Below are 16,543 nucleotides of genomic sequence, written 5' to 3'. Positions count from 1 at the left end.
TCTCAATAGCAAGAATGTCCTTCCTCAAATTAGGGGACCAAAACTGCACACAATATTCCAGGTGTGGTCTCACTAGGGCCCTATACAACTGCGAAAGGACCTCTTTGCTCCTCTATTCAACTCCTCTTGTTATAAATGCCAACATGCCATTCGCTTTCTTCACTGCCTGCTGTACCTGCATGCTTACTTTCATTGACTGATGAACAAGGACCCCCAGATCCTGTTGTACTTCCCCGTTTCCCAACTTGACACCATTTAGAAAGTAATCTGCCATCCTGTTTTTGCCACCAAAGTGGATAACCTCACATTTATTCACATTTAACTGAATCTGCCATGCACCTGCCCACTCACCCAACTTGTCCAAGTCACACTGAATCTGTCTAACTGTTTCTTAAACGATGGGATAGTCCCAGCCTCAACTACCTCCTCTAGCAGTTTGTTCCATACACCCACCACCCTTTATGTGAAATCCTAGGATGCACTCAAAAGCATTAATTTCCCATCTATTTTACTCTGTTGGAAAGTCTCCAATATTTACTATGGCAACATGACGGAATCAGTAATTAAATATTGAGCAAATCGCGACTATGAACCTGCATTTTATCACTGCACAGTACACCATTTAGCAGTCAAACATGCTTTTGCATGATATTTGCAAAACAATGTGAAAGCAAAGATTCTGAGCTTTAATAAAGAAGTAACAATTCTCAATGTCACTATAAACACTCATGTTTGCAGTACGAATAATTCAAAATCTGAAGTGACATGAGCCCTTACATGAATAAGCTCAGTTCATAGCTAGTCTAAAAATCTTTATAATAGCTCCGAGCAGCTATATTTTTTGACTATTTTCAGATAGGAGGCAGTATTCATGCTATCAAATCTATTAACAGTATTGTATTATACAATGAGTATAGTATTTGTTAACAAGTGCTTAGAACAGGTGATTGATATTTTTTTTTAAATGGCACTGGATTTGAAAATAGATTTAGCATGTCATGTTTGTACTTACGTTGTATAAGGTAATACATTGCTGCACATCCTCCTCCAGAAACTATCCCCAAATAGATTGCCATCTGTTGTAAAGCATGTGTTGAAACTGGCATTGTGAAAACTTCAGAGACTAAAAGAAGGAAAATAGGATTTTAATGAAGTGTGGTTTTAATATCACATACATGTTAATTAACAGAGATACCATATTAAAAAAAACACACCTAGCTATTTGACGTAATAAATACAACTCTGCACTTATACAGCCTATTGCAAATACAAAAGAAACAGCTGGTTAATCTTTCATTCTACATGTTACGTTGAAGTGGATTCTCCAAAGATCGTATGAAAAAGCATATATCTATCTTTTCTTGATAAATAACAGCTATGCGATTCCAGCACTTTATTTTTACATTTTGAGTGCAGCAGCAGACTTTCTATGCTGCCATGAGTTTGGAGATAATAAGATGGTACATTCCCAGTCATAACCAAAACTGGAATAAATCCATTCACTTTTAAAAAACACAGGAGAGCATCCATTTTGTCTGTGTCAAAAATTATTTTTACTGATTTTGTGGTGAAAATTCTGGTTATGAATAGTTCAAACATGAAAAGGATACTGTGCGGGAGGGAGGGCCCAACATATGGTCACACATGTAATTTAAGCCTTTACTTTTCATTCAAACAAAATGTATATTTTAAGTGCCTCCTCCTCCACCAAAACTGGTCAATCTCAAAAAGCTGTAAAAGAACATGCATTGTGAAAATGTAAAATGCTCCATTCTAACTCTCCACTGTAATTAACAGAATACTAACTTGATTGGATGGATGTGCCTTCAGCTGCGACAGACAAGAATCTTCTACAATTAACAGAATAGACTCAAGCCTATAATAGATTAACACTGATCTCCCTTGTAAGGTGAACTCAAAAATAATACCGTATATTGGAATATATAATTTATTCTGTTGATTGTGTTCCTTTCTCTCTCCCTCTCATCCACCCGTTCCATCCTGCCCCATACCTCACCCCGTTGAGGTAATGTATTATACAATAGAATTGCTCAAATGATAACTTCTGTGTGAGGAACTTATGTTAAGTTGCAAGAGAAGGACTTGGAGCTGAGGTTTTCAGAAACACATAGCCCACAAAGAAATAAAGAACACACACACATAGGAGAACAGATGGCTTATTATAACATGGAGATGTTGATGTAAATAGGCATAGCTTTGTTTGCTTTGAAGCGGCTATAACTCTGTCAGAAGTTGTATTTGGTTTAGTTTGGTGTTTAGAGTATAGGTTATTGATGGGGTTCTTCTCAAGACATGAGCATCATGTGTCCTTTCTTTATGGCACATCTTTGAGCTCGGGTGTGCAATAAAGGGGATTCATGGTTGTCTATATTGGGTCGTGGGCACCAAGGCTTGATAATAGTCTGATCTGGTTTGTGCTGTTTAAATGTATTTGTGTTGAGATAAGAGATAACGCATAGGTGATGGTTGTGTGATCTTTGTATAAGGGTGGTTTCTTATGTTTATAGAAAACTGAGAAATTAACTCTGTTTTGATAATCTTCCATTTGCTGTGTGGAATGCTATTAGTGAGGAGGCCTACATTCCTTTCGTCCAGAGATAGAAGGGGGAAGGTTGTAATTAAACTAGACCCGAGCTCGGGAAGAAGCAATCAAGTGTGACAATTAGTGGCCTTTGTGTGGTTGGGGATTGTAGAAATAACTTAAGTCCTTACCACTTTGTAAGAATGGGGCAAAACTCATATTTAATCCATAAGTAACTGTATTTTAATGATGAAGTAGGGAAATTATTTGTGAAGTGTATTGTGTTTTAATTATGATTGTAAGTATTAGACTTTGTTTAAATCTGAAGTTTTAGAAATAACTTTCTTTTTCAAAAGTGAAAATATATTTTGTGTGTATGTATTGTGTGATTGCTGTATGATGTGTATTTTATATTCTGAGAGGTGGTCTCTGAGAATTAGTTCTATATTTCTGTGGTTTTACTTCATTGAAATAAAATGATTTTGCGCAGAGGTTAAAGAAAACCACAGAGGGAAAATGGCTGTAAAGGGTCCAGAAAAGGGAAAATCATGTGACTATACGTGTTGTCAATCACTGGAAAGGATTTAGTTGATTGGTTAATGCAAATAAGCTAAATGTATGGTAAACCATAATGATTGGTTAATTGTTTGCCACTCCTTTTGTATCATAATTGTCCAATACCTATATAATGTGTTACGTTTGTATCAAAGCAGTAGTTCTTTCGATCTGCCCCAGAATTTCTAGCTCTGTGGTGGAAGGTTTAAAGAATTATTCAGCGCTGTCAGAATAAAGATTTTAGCAACAATGGTTTGAATCAAGTTTTCTTGAATTGGACTGACAAAAGAACTCAGTTTAACACCGTTATCAAGCTTCTTTCCCATTCCCTAACTAGCTGCATTTGTCTATCATTCCTCCTCATTTTTTTATGTGTCGTTTTCCTTACTTATCCAAATTCAACATTTACAGCCTTGTGCCTCCACTAATAACCTTATCTTATACCGGAGGAGGCGCTGTCCTGAACGGCTGCCTGTCCTGCAGCTGTCCGTTTTTTTCCCCTTCTTTTTTTATTATTTTTAGTTCGTTAAGTGTACAGTCAGGGGGTCTAAATCTTTTATGTGTGGGGGGTGGTGGGGGGGAAGGGGGAAACTGCTTTTCTAAGTCCCTACCTGGTCGGAGGGGTTGCCTTCCTCCGAGCAGCGTCTTCGACCTGTCCTCGCGGCCTACCAGCGGGTCCGGGAGCGACGTTTCCCTGAGGGGACCTGGCCAGAACATCGGCGTTGGCGGCGGCGCAGAACGTCGGCGTTGGCGGCGGCGGCGCAGAACATCGGCTTTGGCGGCAGTGCAGCGCTGGAGCGCTATTGCGGAGCGGGCGATGCCTTTCCTGGGTCGCCGCGCTGGGACTCCAGTATGCTTGGTACCGCCGAGGAAATCATCGTGGAGTCGCGGTACTGCGGAGCGGCCAGCTGCGACGTTGAACTTACATCTCGCCGAGATCACCAGTGTGCGGAGCTCCGTCTGGCGTGGTCTGTTGGCTTGGAAGCCGCAGGCTCCGGTGGGAGGGCGGCCGTTCCTGGCACCCCAAGCCGCTGGGGGTTCTCCCGACGCCGGAGTACCATCACCCGGCGAGAACATCGGGCGACGTGGCGGCGACTGTGGAGGCCTCAATAGGCCCAACTATGGGTGGACAAGAGGGTGGGGACTGGACTTTGTGCCTTCCCCCACAGTGGGAATCACTGTGGGGGGATGTTTTGGTGTTGAATTTCTTTATGAATACTGTGTTGTATTTTTATTAGTGTGCTGCATGGACATCAGAATTTCCCCTGAATAAGGGGATTAATAAAGTATTTATCTATCTATCTATCTATCTGTATCTATTTCCATCCTCCCCTCTCCTTGACCACAACCAGCTACATTTGGTCCCCATTTTTACTTCTTTCCCTATCTGTCTCATCTTATCACCCACCAGCTACCAACTCTACCCCTCCTTATCCCTACTCCATCTGCCCATTATCTCACCTGGTTCCACCTTTCGCCTGCTACTCTATCTCACCTCTCCCTCTCGCTTTACAATATACAACGTGAAGAGTAGTGGCCTCTGCACAGACCCATATACCCACCACCGGTTTTCTCCCACATCCCAAAGATGTGCGGGTTTATAGGTTAATTGGTCTCTAAAAATTGGGCATGGAAGAGAAAGTGGAATAACATAGAACTTGTGTGAACAGCTGATCGATGGTCGGTATGGACTCGGTGGGCCGAACGACCTGTTCCAATGCTGTACCATGAAACTAGATAACTTCATTAATATCCACATTACCCACACCGGGGTCTCTCAGCATCCTCTTCACAGCTCACACTGCCACATAACTTAGTGTCATCCACAAATGTAAATGTAATCTAAATGTAAATCTCTTGGGACCTGCAATGCTGCAGAAATTGTTTTATACCCTTCCCCAGACCTGTGTCTCGACACAATCCTGTCTCGGAGAACTACGGACAATTCCTCCGTCTTCATGGCTTGTTTTTTGCTCTGACGTGCACTGCCAACTATGCTAACATACCATACAGAATAAAGATTTTAGCAGCAATGGTTTGAATCGGGTTTTCTTGAATTGGACTGACAAAAGAACTCAGTTTAACACCGTTATCAAGCTTCTTTCCCATTCCCTAACTAGCTGCATTTATCTATCATTCCTCCTCATTTTTTTATGTGTCGTCTTCCTTACTTATCCAAATTCAACATTTACAGCCTTGTGCCTCCACTAATAACCTTATCTGTATCTATTTCCATCCTCCCCTCTCCTTGACCACAACCAGCTACATTTGCTCCCCATCTTTACTTCTTTCCCTATCTGTCTCATCTTATCACCCACCAGCTACCAACTCTACCCGTCCTTATCCCTACTCCATCTGCCCATTATCTCACCTGGTTCCACCTTTCGCCTGCTACTCTATCGCACCTCTCCCTCTCACTTTACACTGGCTATCTCCCCTTTCCACACTCAGTCCTGATGCAGGGTCTTAACCAGAATTGCCAACTATTGCTCTGCCTCTGCTAAGTACTCCAGCAGTTTGGTTTTTGCTCCAGATTCCAGCATCCGCAGTCTCTTGTGTGGGACCTTATATGGACAGGTGTGTTTTCGCTTCTTCATTCTGCGATATTGTGTGTAGATTGACGATAAAAAAAAAAGAATTTAATCATTCAAAATAAGGCCGTAACGTAACAAAATGTGGAAAAAGTGTAGGGGTCTAAATACTTTCTGAATGCAATGTAGCTGCAGCCCAAGCACAGAACTTTGCAGTTCCCATCAATCACCACGACTCCAAGGAGACCTGTTTATTTTTGGTCTGTTTTCTGACTGCCAACTAGTTCTCAATCTGTGCCAGTATACTAACCTCATCCCATGTGGAAAAGACTGGCTACTGCAATTACCTTGGCAGAAAGTTCTTTAAACTATGTTCTTCCTATGGATACCTTCCACCAATGCCCACAATGCCCCCATTTGACCCCAGCACAATAGGATCCTTGAGAGAGAGAGACAGTCATCTTTGTGCTCAGACATTTGTGGTAGCCTGACTTTCATTAATGTGCAGACTTTTCCACAGTCCAAAAAATGTGATAGTTTAAAAAAACTGTTAGCAGGCTGAAGCATTTAAAGTGAATAGTTATATAAAACTTAGGCAGTCCTCCTCAACCCTATAATTTAACAGGAAAATGCATTTTATAGGCAAACATTTCAGCAGGGAAAATTAACAAGCTGCTTTTCTTTATTCCACAACATTAGCATAATTTCCAAACAGTTCAACAATAATATGTGCTTTTAGGGAATTAAAAAAATTATTTTGGATAGAGGCAATTGACCAATAAAAAATTAACCAAACCTATCTACCGTCTTTTCGCTCTATGATTAAAGCGTTTCTCTTCATTTTTTCGGGGGAAAAGAGCTTTACCTTATCTATGCTCCCCGTGATTTTATAAATCTCTATAAGATCCACCTCCTATTCTCCCAGTAAAAAAGACCATCCGTCCAGCCTCTCCTCTTCACACAAACCCTCCTGATCAGGCAACATCCTCAACAATATTTTTCGTGCCCTTTCCAGTTTAATGGCATCCTCCCTATAGCACAGCAACCAGGACTATACACAGGACGCTAAATGTGGACTTCATATAACCTTATACAGCTGTAACATGACTTCCCAACTTTAGTACTCAATACCCTGACTGATGAAGGCAAATATACCAAATGCTTTCTTCACCACCCTGCCCAGCTGTGCCACCACCTTCATGGAACTACTGTATGTACCTGCATCCCTTGGTTTCTCTGCTGAACAACACTCCCCATTTACTACTGTGCAAGTCTTGCCCTGGTTTGGCTTGCCAAAGGACTTGCTAAAGTTCATGTAGACAATGTTTACCGCACCACCCTCATCAATCATCTTGGTCACCTCTTCAAAAAAAAATCAAATTAGTGAGATGGGATTCCCCACACAAAGCCATGGTGGCCCTATTTTCACCCTAGTTACACTTTTGCCCTCAATATGCTTTTGCAATCTCTTTGGATTCTCCTTTGCTTTATCTTCCACAGTTATCTCATGTCCCCTTTATGCCCTCCTGATTTCATGCTTATCCTTACATCCACTTTACTCCTCCAGGAATATAGTCATACAGCGTGGAGACAGATCCTTCGGCCCAACCAACATGTCCCATCCACCTGCCCGCGTTTGACCCATATCCCTCCAAGCCTGTCCTATCCATGTACCAATGTCTAATTGTTTCTTAAGCGTTGCAATAGTTCCTGCCTCAACTACCTCCTCCGGCAGGTCGTTCCATACACCCACCACCCTTTGCATGAAAAGGTTACCCCTCAGATTCCTATTCAATCTTTCCCCCTTCACCTCTATAAGATCACCCCTCATCCTCCTGTGCGCCAAGGAATAGAGTCCCAGCCTGCTTAACCTCTCCCTATAGCTCAGACCCTCGAGTCCTGGCAACATCCTCATAAATCTTCTCTGTTACCTTTACAACTTGACAACATCTTTCCTGTGACAAATATGCTTTCAGTGGTGGTTATGCGAGGCAAATTGGTGGTAATTGAATCAGCTAAGTTCAATCCACATTCACATATTTAAAAGAATTGTAGTCCATTCATACGTTACTAGACCAAGGGGGACCCGTTGGGTCCCGTCCCCTTAACGGGGGGGCGTTCGGCGTCACAAACACATACACTAACCACCCCCCACACACACACACACACTAACCCCCCCCCTTGATATTATATTAATATTATCCCAGGTCGTAGAGCAGCAGCTCCACACCAGGCGCCGGGCTGCGGGTGGGCGTGCCACCGGAGCACCGCCTCAGCCTCGAGTCGTGCCGCCGCCACCAAAGCACTGCCTCAGCCCCGAGTCGTACCGCCGCCACCGGAGCACCACCTCAGCCCAGAGTCATGCCGCAGCCACCGAAACGCCGCCACAGCTCCGAATTCGGCCAGCCTCGCGTTGGTAAGTCCTGGCTGGCTCTGCTTCCGGAGCCTCGAGGTCGGTCGCAGTTGGAGGCCGCCAGCTCCGCCATTAGGCCTCAGAGCAGACGGAGGCAGAGAAGGGGGGATACGACAGAAAGAGTCGCATTCCCCCGAAGGAAGAGACAGAAAGCCATGTTTCACCCCCTTCCCCCCCCCCCCACACATAACACAACCTAATAAACTAAAATTTAACTAAAACAAGACAAAAAAAAACACCAACAAAAAGTAAAAACAGACGGACTGCAGGCGAGCCGCAGCCGTTCAACAGCGCCGCCACTTCCGGAAGCGTTTCACCGTTAGCATGACACACACAAATACGCAAATAAATACACACACATCCAAGATCAGAGTTTTATAAGTATAAATATATTGTAGACATAACAGGAGTGGCACCTGTGTAATGCTATTATTAATTCTAGTCGTTAAATATACTAATATTATTTAAAGTTTGCAATCTGATACTTTTGTAACATTAATGTCACAAACATCAAATGTCCTACTAATCCTTTCTTTTAAAATACTCTACTGTTATTAATTTACCTGACAGATATGCTTTGAAGTAAAAAGCCTCTGTCTTTTAACCACCTTGCACGGCACACAACCACTAATTTAGATTTGGGTCCATCACATTTTTTGGTAATAAAACAAACTGAAATGGCAAATAGTCTGCTCAAACCCATATGTAATATCACTGAAGCACCCCACAACTCATATTAACAAAAAGCACAATATGTTGGGCTGGAATTTAGAAGTAAAAATGAAGAATTCTAATGGTGTTATTTCTGTACTGAGCTCACAGGTGAGTCCAAATATGACTTGGTTGTATGGATTTAGAAACAGCTTATTGATAGAAGACAGTGGGTTGTGGTGGAGGGACAATATTCAGGCTGGAGGTCTGTGACCAATGGAGTTCTGTAGGGACGTGTGCTGTGACCTCTGTTGTTTGTGAACTATACCAATGACTTGGATGTAAATGGGTTGATTAGTAAGTTTACAGATGACGCCAAGATTGCTGGGATCGTGGCGTGTGAGGAAGACTGTCAATGTAAGTAGCGGGATGTAGATCAGCTACAGAAATTGGCAGAGAAATAGCAGTTAGAATTTAATCTGAGCAAATGTGAGGTGTTGCACTTTGGGAGGTTGAATGTAAAGACAAAATATACAATTAATGACATGACTCTTAACAGCATTAATGTACATAGGGAACTTGGGGTCAAATTCCATAACTCCCTGAAAATGGCAACACATGTAGATTGTGCTATAAGTAAAGAAGGCATATGGTATGCTTGCTTTATTGGTAGGAGCATTGAGTATTACGGCCAGGAAGTCATGATGCAGCTTTATATGACTTTGGTGGGCCGCATCTGGAGTATTGCATACAGTTCTGGTCGCCCCATTACAGGAAAGATGTGAAGAGTTTGGAAATGGTGTAGAGAAGAATTATGCCTTGAAACATTTATGAAGATGTTGCCAGGACTCAAGGGGCCAAGTTATAGGGAGTAGTTGGGCAAGCTAGGACACCTTTGGAAAGTAGGAGGCTGAAGGTTGATGTTATGTAGGTGTAGAAAATAATGAGGGGAATCGATAGGGTGAATACCCTTGCCAGACTATTAATCACATTAGCTTTATTTTCGATTTCCAGGAATTGCAGTGTCTAATGTCTCACAGTTTCAGCATTGTTTTGTTTTCCTTTTGTCCTCGATGCTTCATCATCTCCTACTAGTTTGATCTCCTCCAGCCAGGTTGACTGGACTGAACAAGCTTTCACCATCCCCCTTAGACGGCACCACCATTGTTTGTGTAATTTAATCCCACTTGGTCTTCAATTTCTCACAGGCATTCCCTGTTTTCTCCACCACTTTCCTCTTTTCCACATCGCAACTTTTAAGAAACATTTATACAAGTACATGGATTGGACATGGTTTCGAGGGATATGGGCCAAACGCAGGTGCATGGGTCTAGTGTAGATGAGACATGTTGGCCGGTGTGGGCAGGTTGGGCCGAAGGGCCTATTTCCACGCTGTGACTCTATGACTTCCATTTCAAAAATTTTGTTTTTTGCCTGCTTTCTGAAATTCCTCCCATGTATTTGGCCTTGCAGTCCCTTCCACCTGTCTAACATTCAGATAGTTCATCGCAGCCCCGTATCTATGGTTCATCTCCTTAGGGCTTGACAATTCCTCTGGCACCCGCTTGTCACAAATTACCAACCTGAAAATGACCCAATAATCCTATCCTCTATTTTATGTCCATTAGCTGATTCTCAATTCACACCAGAACATTATCTCCAATTTTATTTAACCACTTCTCGTAATGTAATTTTTCAAAAACCTTTGAAAATTCAAATACACCATATCTACTGGTTCCTTATCGATTCTGCTAGTTATGACCCCATGGTCATGGTGTTGCTGGAGGTGATACAAGAGGTGGTGGAAGGAGCCAACGGCATTGTACTGGACCAGGCCAATACCTATGTCATCGATTCAGTGCCGCCAGGTCACTAGACCTTAAAGTGATGAAATAAGAAATACTTAAGGGTGGCACGGCGGCACACCGGTGGAGTTGCTGCCTTACAGCATTTGCAGCACCACAGACCCGGGTTTGTATGTTCTCCCTGTGATCTGCTTCTTACAAATCCTGAGCAGTGCTGGTGCAGAGTATTGTTAACACAGCCATTTATTGCTGAAAAGAGCAATTATGTGCAGTAGTATATTCAGTGTACTGACAATATGCTTCCTGTGGCAACATAGAGTACTGGGAGGGCAAAGATTCCTCATACCAATTCAATGAAACTGCTTTTTCTTCTTAACCAGCCCTTGGGAATGAGCATGATGGTGACTGGTGACTGATGAGGCCAACGTGGGAGCTGCAGACCATTCCACAGATGGGGTAGGAGGTGGTTGACAGAGTGGGTTGGTAGCAAATGAGGTGATGCTTTCCTTCCATCACTTACACAGACTTCTACTGGGCCTGATGAATGATCCTTTATCACTTCCATTAGTCATGGGCCAGAAATTCCCAGGGGTTAAGCCGGATGTGGTGTTTTTCAACGATGCTTTGAGCATATTCCTGAAACTTTCCTCAGCCTGGCTGTTAATCCCTCTCAGTACTCTACTGAGCTATACCTGATAAGAGCACTGAATCATTATAGTGCCTTTGATCCAAGATTCTGAAAATGCACCACTAAGCATCCGCTTTTGACAAATAATCCACTGGGACAGTGCATTGCTCCGCCAGGGCCTGCTGTGGAGCCCCATCTTCCACTGTCACTCCCACTGCACTGAAATGTTTAAAACTGGTCGCGTAGCAATGCGCAGAGGCTACCTGCGAGATCAGTTGTTGGCAGGGCTGGGCACCCGTGCAGCCACTCAGTGAGTGTGGGGCCCTGTACTGCCCTCTTGCTTGCACAATGAGTGCTGAGCCATTGCTATGTATTGATAGTTCCAAGCAACAGAACAACCCAAATTCTACGGTCTCCCATTACCTTTCACCGGATGCGATGGAAGCTGCCGTCTAACCCTTTCCACGTTAAGTTGCACATCTCTGCAAAGCCGGAAAATTTTCTATAGTAATGAGTTGAACAAGGGAGTGGCTGTGGCCTCTCCCAGCAAAGGTGCCAGCTAGAGTGTGGTCCAGGACCACACATCTCGGTGCTAAGTGGCTCCACTGCTCTTCCCCAACCCCTGCCGAACTCCACCTGCAAGCAAGCTCTGCCTCAGTGGTTCTCTCCACACCAGTCACACTGATGAGGTCAGTTGAACTGCTCAGCACTGCAGGAACACCAGTGGATGCAACCAGCTGCTAGGTGCACAGTAGAGAGTGCACAACAGCAGAGAGTGTAGGGTTCTGCACCTGGTTCCCAACACAGCAGTTTCCGAAGATCGAAAGCAGCACTCTATGTATAATGATATAATTACCTCTTTTAGTGCTGATTGCTTTCGATCTTCGGAATGCACCCCAAGCTGGAAGTACTTTATTGGTGCAGTACAATCATCCTGCACTGTGTCAGCGTGTGCTACTTTGCTCTTCACTTGCATTTTTGAACATAGTTGCAATATGCTTCAAGTGGGAAATATCCATAAATTCAGATGACACAAGATGTAAATGTTCGAGAGAGCACATTAGATATAAAGCAATCAGTCAAAAATTATCTCCCAGAAAATAGAATCGCTGTTCTTGTGGTGAGAGTGTAAGCTTATAATAATAGCCAGCTGGGCAAAGTATGCAGGAACAGATATAGATCTTACATGTTGATTAGAGGTTTCTATTAACTTTGTGAAATCTAGACTGCAGGTTAAAGCCAAACTCATTTCCTCTGAAACCACACTTTTATTGCATGTGTGACATGAGAACTGCTTTGAAATCCTCCCATTTTTCATCTAAGCATGGCTGGACTGGTTACAAAATGAGTAGTAGAAGATGAGCTGTTTGCAGTCACCAGAGTAAACTGAAATCCCCTGCAAATGCAGCATAAGTAGGTGATCTTTGTTCAAATTTTTAAATATTTTTGATAATGTATGCAAAATAAGCTGTTGATCATTTCAATCTTTTTGGCATAACTCTGACTCAACATCGCCTTTCTCACGATACACAAAATGCAGGAGTAACTCAGTGGTTCTGCAGCATCCCTGGAGGAAAGGAATAGATGACGTTTAAGGTCGAGACCTTTCTTCAGACCCTGAAGATGGTGTCTGAGGAAGGGTCTCGACCAGAAACATCACCTGTTCCTTTTCTCCAGAGATGCTGCCTGATCCACTGAGTTAGTCCTGCATTTTGTGTCTATCTTCGGTGTAACGCACCATCTGCAGTTCCTTCTTACACACATCATCTCTCTCAACATGTCCAATGCATTTCTGCTGACAATCTTTCAGAATCAGGTATAAAACTGAGCATTTGTTTCCTTCCTTAGAGGGATGTCGAACATCCCACCGTACTAGTTAAAGAGGAGCTGCCAAGTTCTTCTGCGATCAAGCCAGCATTTTTCCTTCACAGCTCGGCCGATCATTTACTTCACCACACTTAGTGAGAGCTTTCTACATGAAAATTATATGTTACAACACTGGCCAAACTTCAGAAGTACCTCTTTGACTGTAAAGCCCACACAGAAATCTGATGTCACCCCTCCTCCCCCCCTCCCCCCTCCCCACACCCTCTCCCTTCCTCTCAAGCTTCCAATTGTGCCCTTGAAAAAGAGGCGTTCCAATCTGGCGGCCAGCTGGCTTCATTGTCTGGCTGGTTGCCACGCAGGAAGCTCAGCACAAAAAATTCAACACCATTAAATTATTAAATTTGACAGGACTTTCCCTTGTACCTATATCTTGGTTGTTGGTAATTTCCCCCTTCCCTTCCCCCACCATTTGGATGTGGGTATCAAGTCAAGATGTCAGGGCTGCCAATCCAATTTTATAATTACTACCTTACCACATCCTCATGTGCTACCCGACATAGATTTTGAGATTAAGAAGCTTGGAAAAAGTATTTTGACCAAGGCTGCAAGCGTTGTTTTAAAAAGACTACAGATAAAGAAAGGGAGAAAGAGAGGGAGAAAACCCCCCCACATATTTAAGGGAATATTGTTCAATAAAGGCAGACGTGGAAAAAAAAAACTCTTAACACATGGTGCGAGGTAAACATAGAAACATAGAAAATAGGTGCAGGAGGAGGCCATTCGGCCCTTCGAGCCAGCACCGCCATTCATTGTGATCATGGCTGATGGACATTCAAAGAGAAATATAAATAGAAGGAAAGAAAGAAGTATTATGTATGCACAGAAGAATAGAAGGAAACAACAAAAGTAGGCAAGAAATATAGATGGAGAAGAAACCATAAACACAAGAGGAAGAAGAAAAAGAGAATAACGACAAGGCACAGAGTAAAATATATGCATTGAAAATTCAGATAGAGAATGTTGACTAAAAGAGAAAATTATAGATTCCTTGATGGCAAATCAAGTGAACATGCCAAGTCTGGAAAGAAATTTAAAGTTGAAGGGATTTTTGTTTCAGTAACATTCCCAATCTATGTAAGCTACTGACAGCTAAAAGTAATAACTCTGGTCACAGAATGTTTTTCTCTTCAGTTAAGGCTTTCACTCCCTCTTCACTGTTAAAGTTGTTACATTTGCTTGTTTAATAGTATCATCAACAGGGAACAGCAGCAAAACCTTCCCACCAAACTTTCAAGGCTTCTTCAAGACATGCAGATGCTAGGTCTATTTTTGTCTGTATCGACTTCCAACCAGCAGAATCAAGCAGATTCTGGAATCAATATCAATCAATTAATAGAATATAGAATACTCATCCAGGGAAGGCATTTACATAGATTTTGAAGTCAGCTGGCAATGTCCTGCTTCAATAGATAAAATGATACACCTGGAAATGGAGATCATTGCTTGAAAAATGTTTGGAAGATGGAAGGCAGATTTGGTGTGAAAGAGACATTTACAGGCTAGTAATGCAGTGACATATAATAAAAAAGGAACTGCAGATGCTGGTCTATGCCACAGATAGACACAAATGCTGGAGTAACCCAGTGGGTCAGGCCGCATCTTTGGTGAAAATGGATGTGACGTTTTGGGTCAGGACCCTTCTTCAGACTGATTGTAGTAGGGGAAGAAACATACCGAATAGTGAAAGGCCTGGATAGAGTAGATGTGGAGAAGAGGAGGGATTTCATTAGTCCGAGGGTGGTGAATCTGGCAGAGTAGTCTTGAATTGCCTAATTCTGCTCCTACAACTTATGAACTTATGAATAAGTTAGTTCAAAAGTCCCCTGAATCCCCAGCCTGTTTTGTGTCCTCTGTCTGGCCTGACCCTCTATGACTGCACTCTTTTGAGTTCTATGGCTACCACCTCCCATACACAACACTCTCAGCTTCATAGATGGGCTGCAGTGACGTCAGTTGCTCTTTAAGCTTAAAACCTCAGAGCCTGAATCCCTCCAGCCAATATTTGCTGTGCCTTTGGTTATCCAGGGCATGTTATGTATCTGGAGTTTTCATATGACATGAGACAAGCATTGACCAATCCACTTGTCCTGTCATGCCGCATCTTGTTTAAATTAGCTAACTAAGCGGAAGCTAAAAATGTTAATAATATAATTTAGTTTTAAACATGGTAGTGCCACATGGTCTTGTCTCATCAAAGTCCCTTCCTCACCATAGTCCACATTGGATGAGCGCATTGAGCTTGAAAGCAATGCACATTAAGGCTTAATGCTGATGCTGGTTGGAATTTTCAATGATCACATAAAGTAAATGCTCGTCTCAATTTTTCCATGCAATAACCAGCGGTCCATTAAGGAGCAATGGAGACTATTCAGGAGAGGGCCATTTGTCTCAGGATGCCTGCTGCCAGCTCTGTTATTGTTGCATCTTTCCCTCCCAAGCTCCATGCAGAGCCTGGCCAATTTTCCACTTTCCGTCACCCACAAGCTGCAGCAGATGCTCGTTTGGCGTCCGTAACTGTAAAAAAATTAAATGCTACAAACCTGAAAATAGCTCACTTAGCATAGTTAATCACACGAGCCCTGTGCCTCTACCACTTCCAGCTAGAATTTATCACCGTTATCAATACAGAAGAATCAATTCTCCTAGCCAGCTTCGATTAAACTGCCAGTTAAAGCTATTTTTGTTATCACACCAAATTAAAATCAATAGCTTAGTCTTCCCTTTTGCCGCATGCTTTAGCAACAGATTGAGGCAATTATTGGTGTTAACATGAATCACTCCAATGCATACAATGCAATTCAATGCAACTCCCTTAGGTCAAGACAGATTTAGGCAAGGGATTAAATGAATTTGACATAACTCCTTCTGTGAGGGATTAGCTCTATTGTTCATGGTACCAAGGTACAAGCCAAATCTTCACTTTGATGGAAACCCCAACTACACATTATGGCAATTATTGATGTTAATGTGAATCACTCCAACACGGTGCAATAGTCCAGCTGCAGACATATATGAAACATTTAATGGACAAAACACATCTCCTTCTGAACAATGGGGTCAAAGTTAACCCTCAAGACCAGGGTAATTGTGGTTGGGTGAGATGTTAACATTTTTAATGTGACTCTAAGCTGATTCAAGTAATTGACCCATTCATTTGGTCTCTATTAGAAAACAACGTGCTTTCTGCCTAAATGCCAACGGTCTCTCTAATGAGCAACAACAGACATTTTAATTAAAAAGTCTTAATGATCCACCAGAAGCTCATGTTACCACATATTTACTTCTTTACCCTGATGGCATCTTGCTGTAAGTGTAAGTGACACCAGTGTTGCTGCTGAAGCCCCACCCTAGCTTTTTGAGCAACATTTGGAGCCTGTTGTACGTCCAAGGTCATAGGGTCATAAGTGATAGGAGCAGAATTATGCCATTCGACCCATCGCATCTACTCCGCCATTTAATCATGGCTGATCTATCTCTCCTTCCTAACCCCATTCTCCTGCCTTCTCCCCATATCCCTTGACACCCGTACTA

At 42.7% G+C, this 16,543-nt stretch overlaps 1 protein-coding gene across 7 annotated transcripts in view; it reads right to left on the bottom strand.

Annotated features, from left to right (window-relative positions):
• Window positions 1-16,543, bottom strand: part of LOC116991718 (cytochrome c oxidase assembly factor 1 homolog) — a 60,150-nt gene that overhangs the window by 12,480 nt on the left and 31,127 nt on the right. For all 7 annotated transcript variants that reach the window (XM_033050649.1, XM_033050616.1, XM_033050624.1 and 4 more), the window contains one exon: window positions 1,013-1,123. In XM_033050649.1, the coding sequence (XP_032906540.1) occupies window positions 1,013-1,106 (94 nt within the window). In that variant the 5' untranslated portion in view covers window positions 1,107-1,123. The remainder of the gene's footprint in view (window positions 1-1,012; window positions 1,124-16,543) is intronic.

The sequence above is a fragment of the Amblyraja radiata genome, chromosome 2 (genome assembly GCF_010909765.2).
Source record: "Amblyraja radiata isolate CabotCenter1 chromosome 2, sAmbRad1.1.pri, whole genome shotgun sequence".
NCBI classification, from domain to species: Eukaryota; Metazoa; Chordata; class Chondrichthyes; order Rajiformes; family Rajidae; genus Amblyraja; species Amblyraja radiata.
This window is presented reverse-complemented; position numbering and strand designations above follow the sequence as displayed.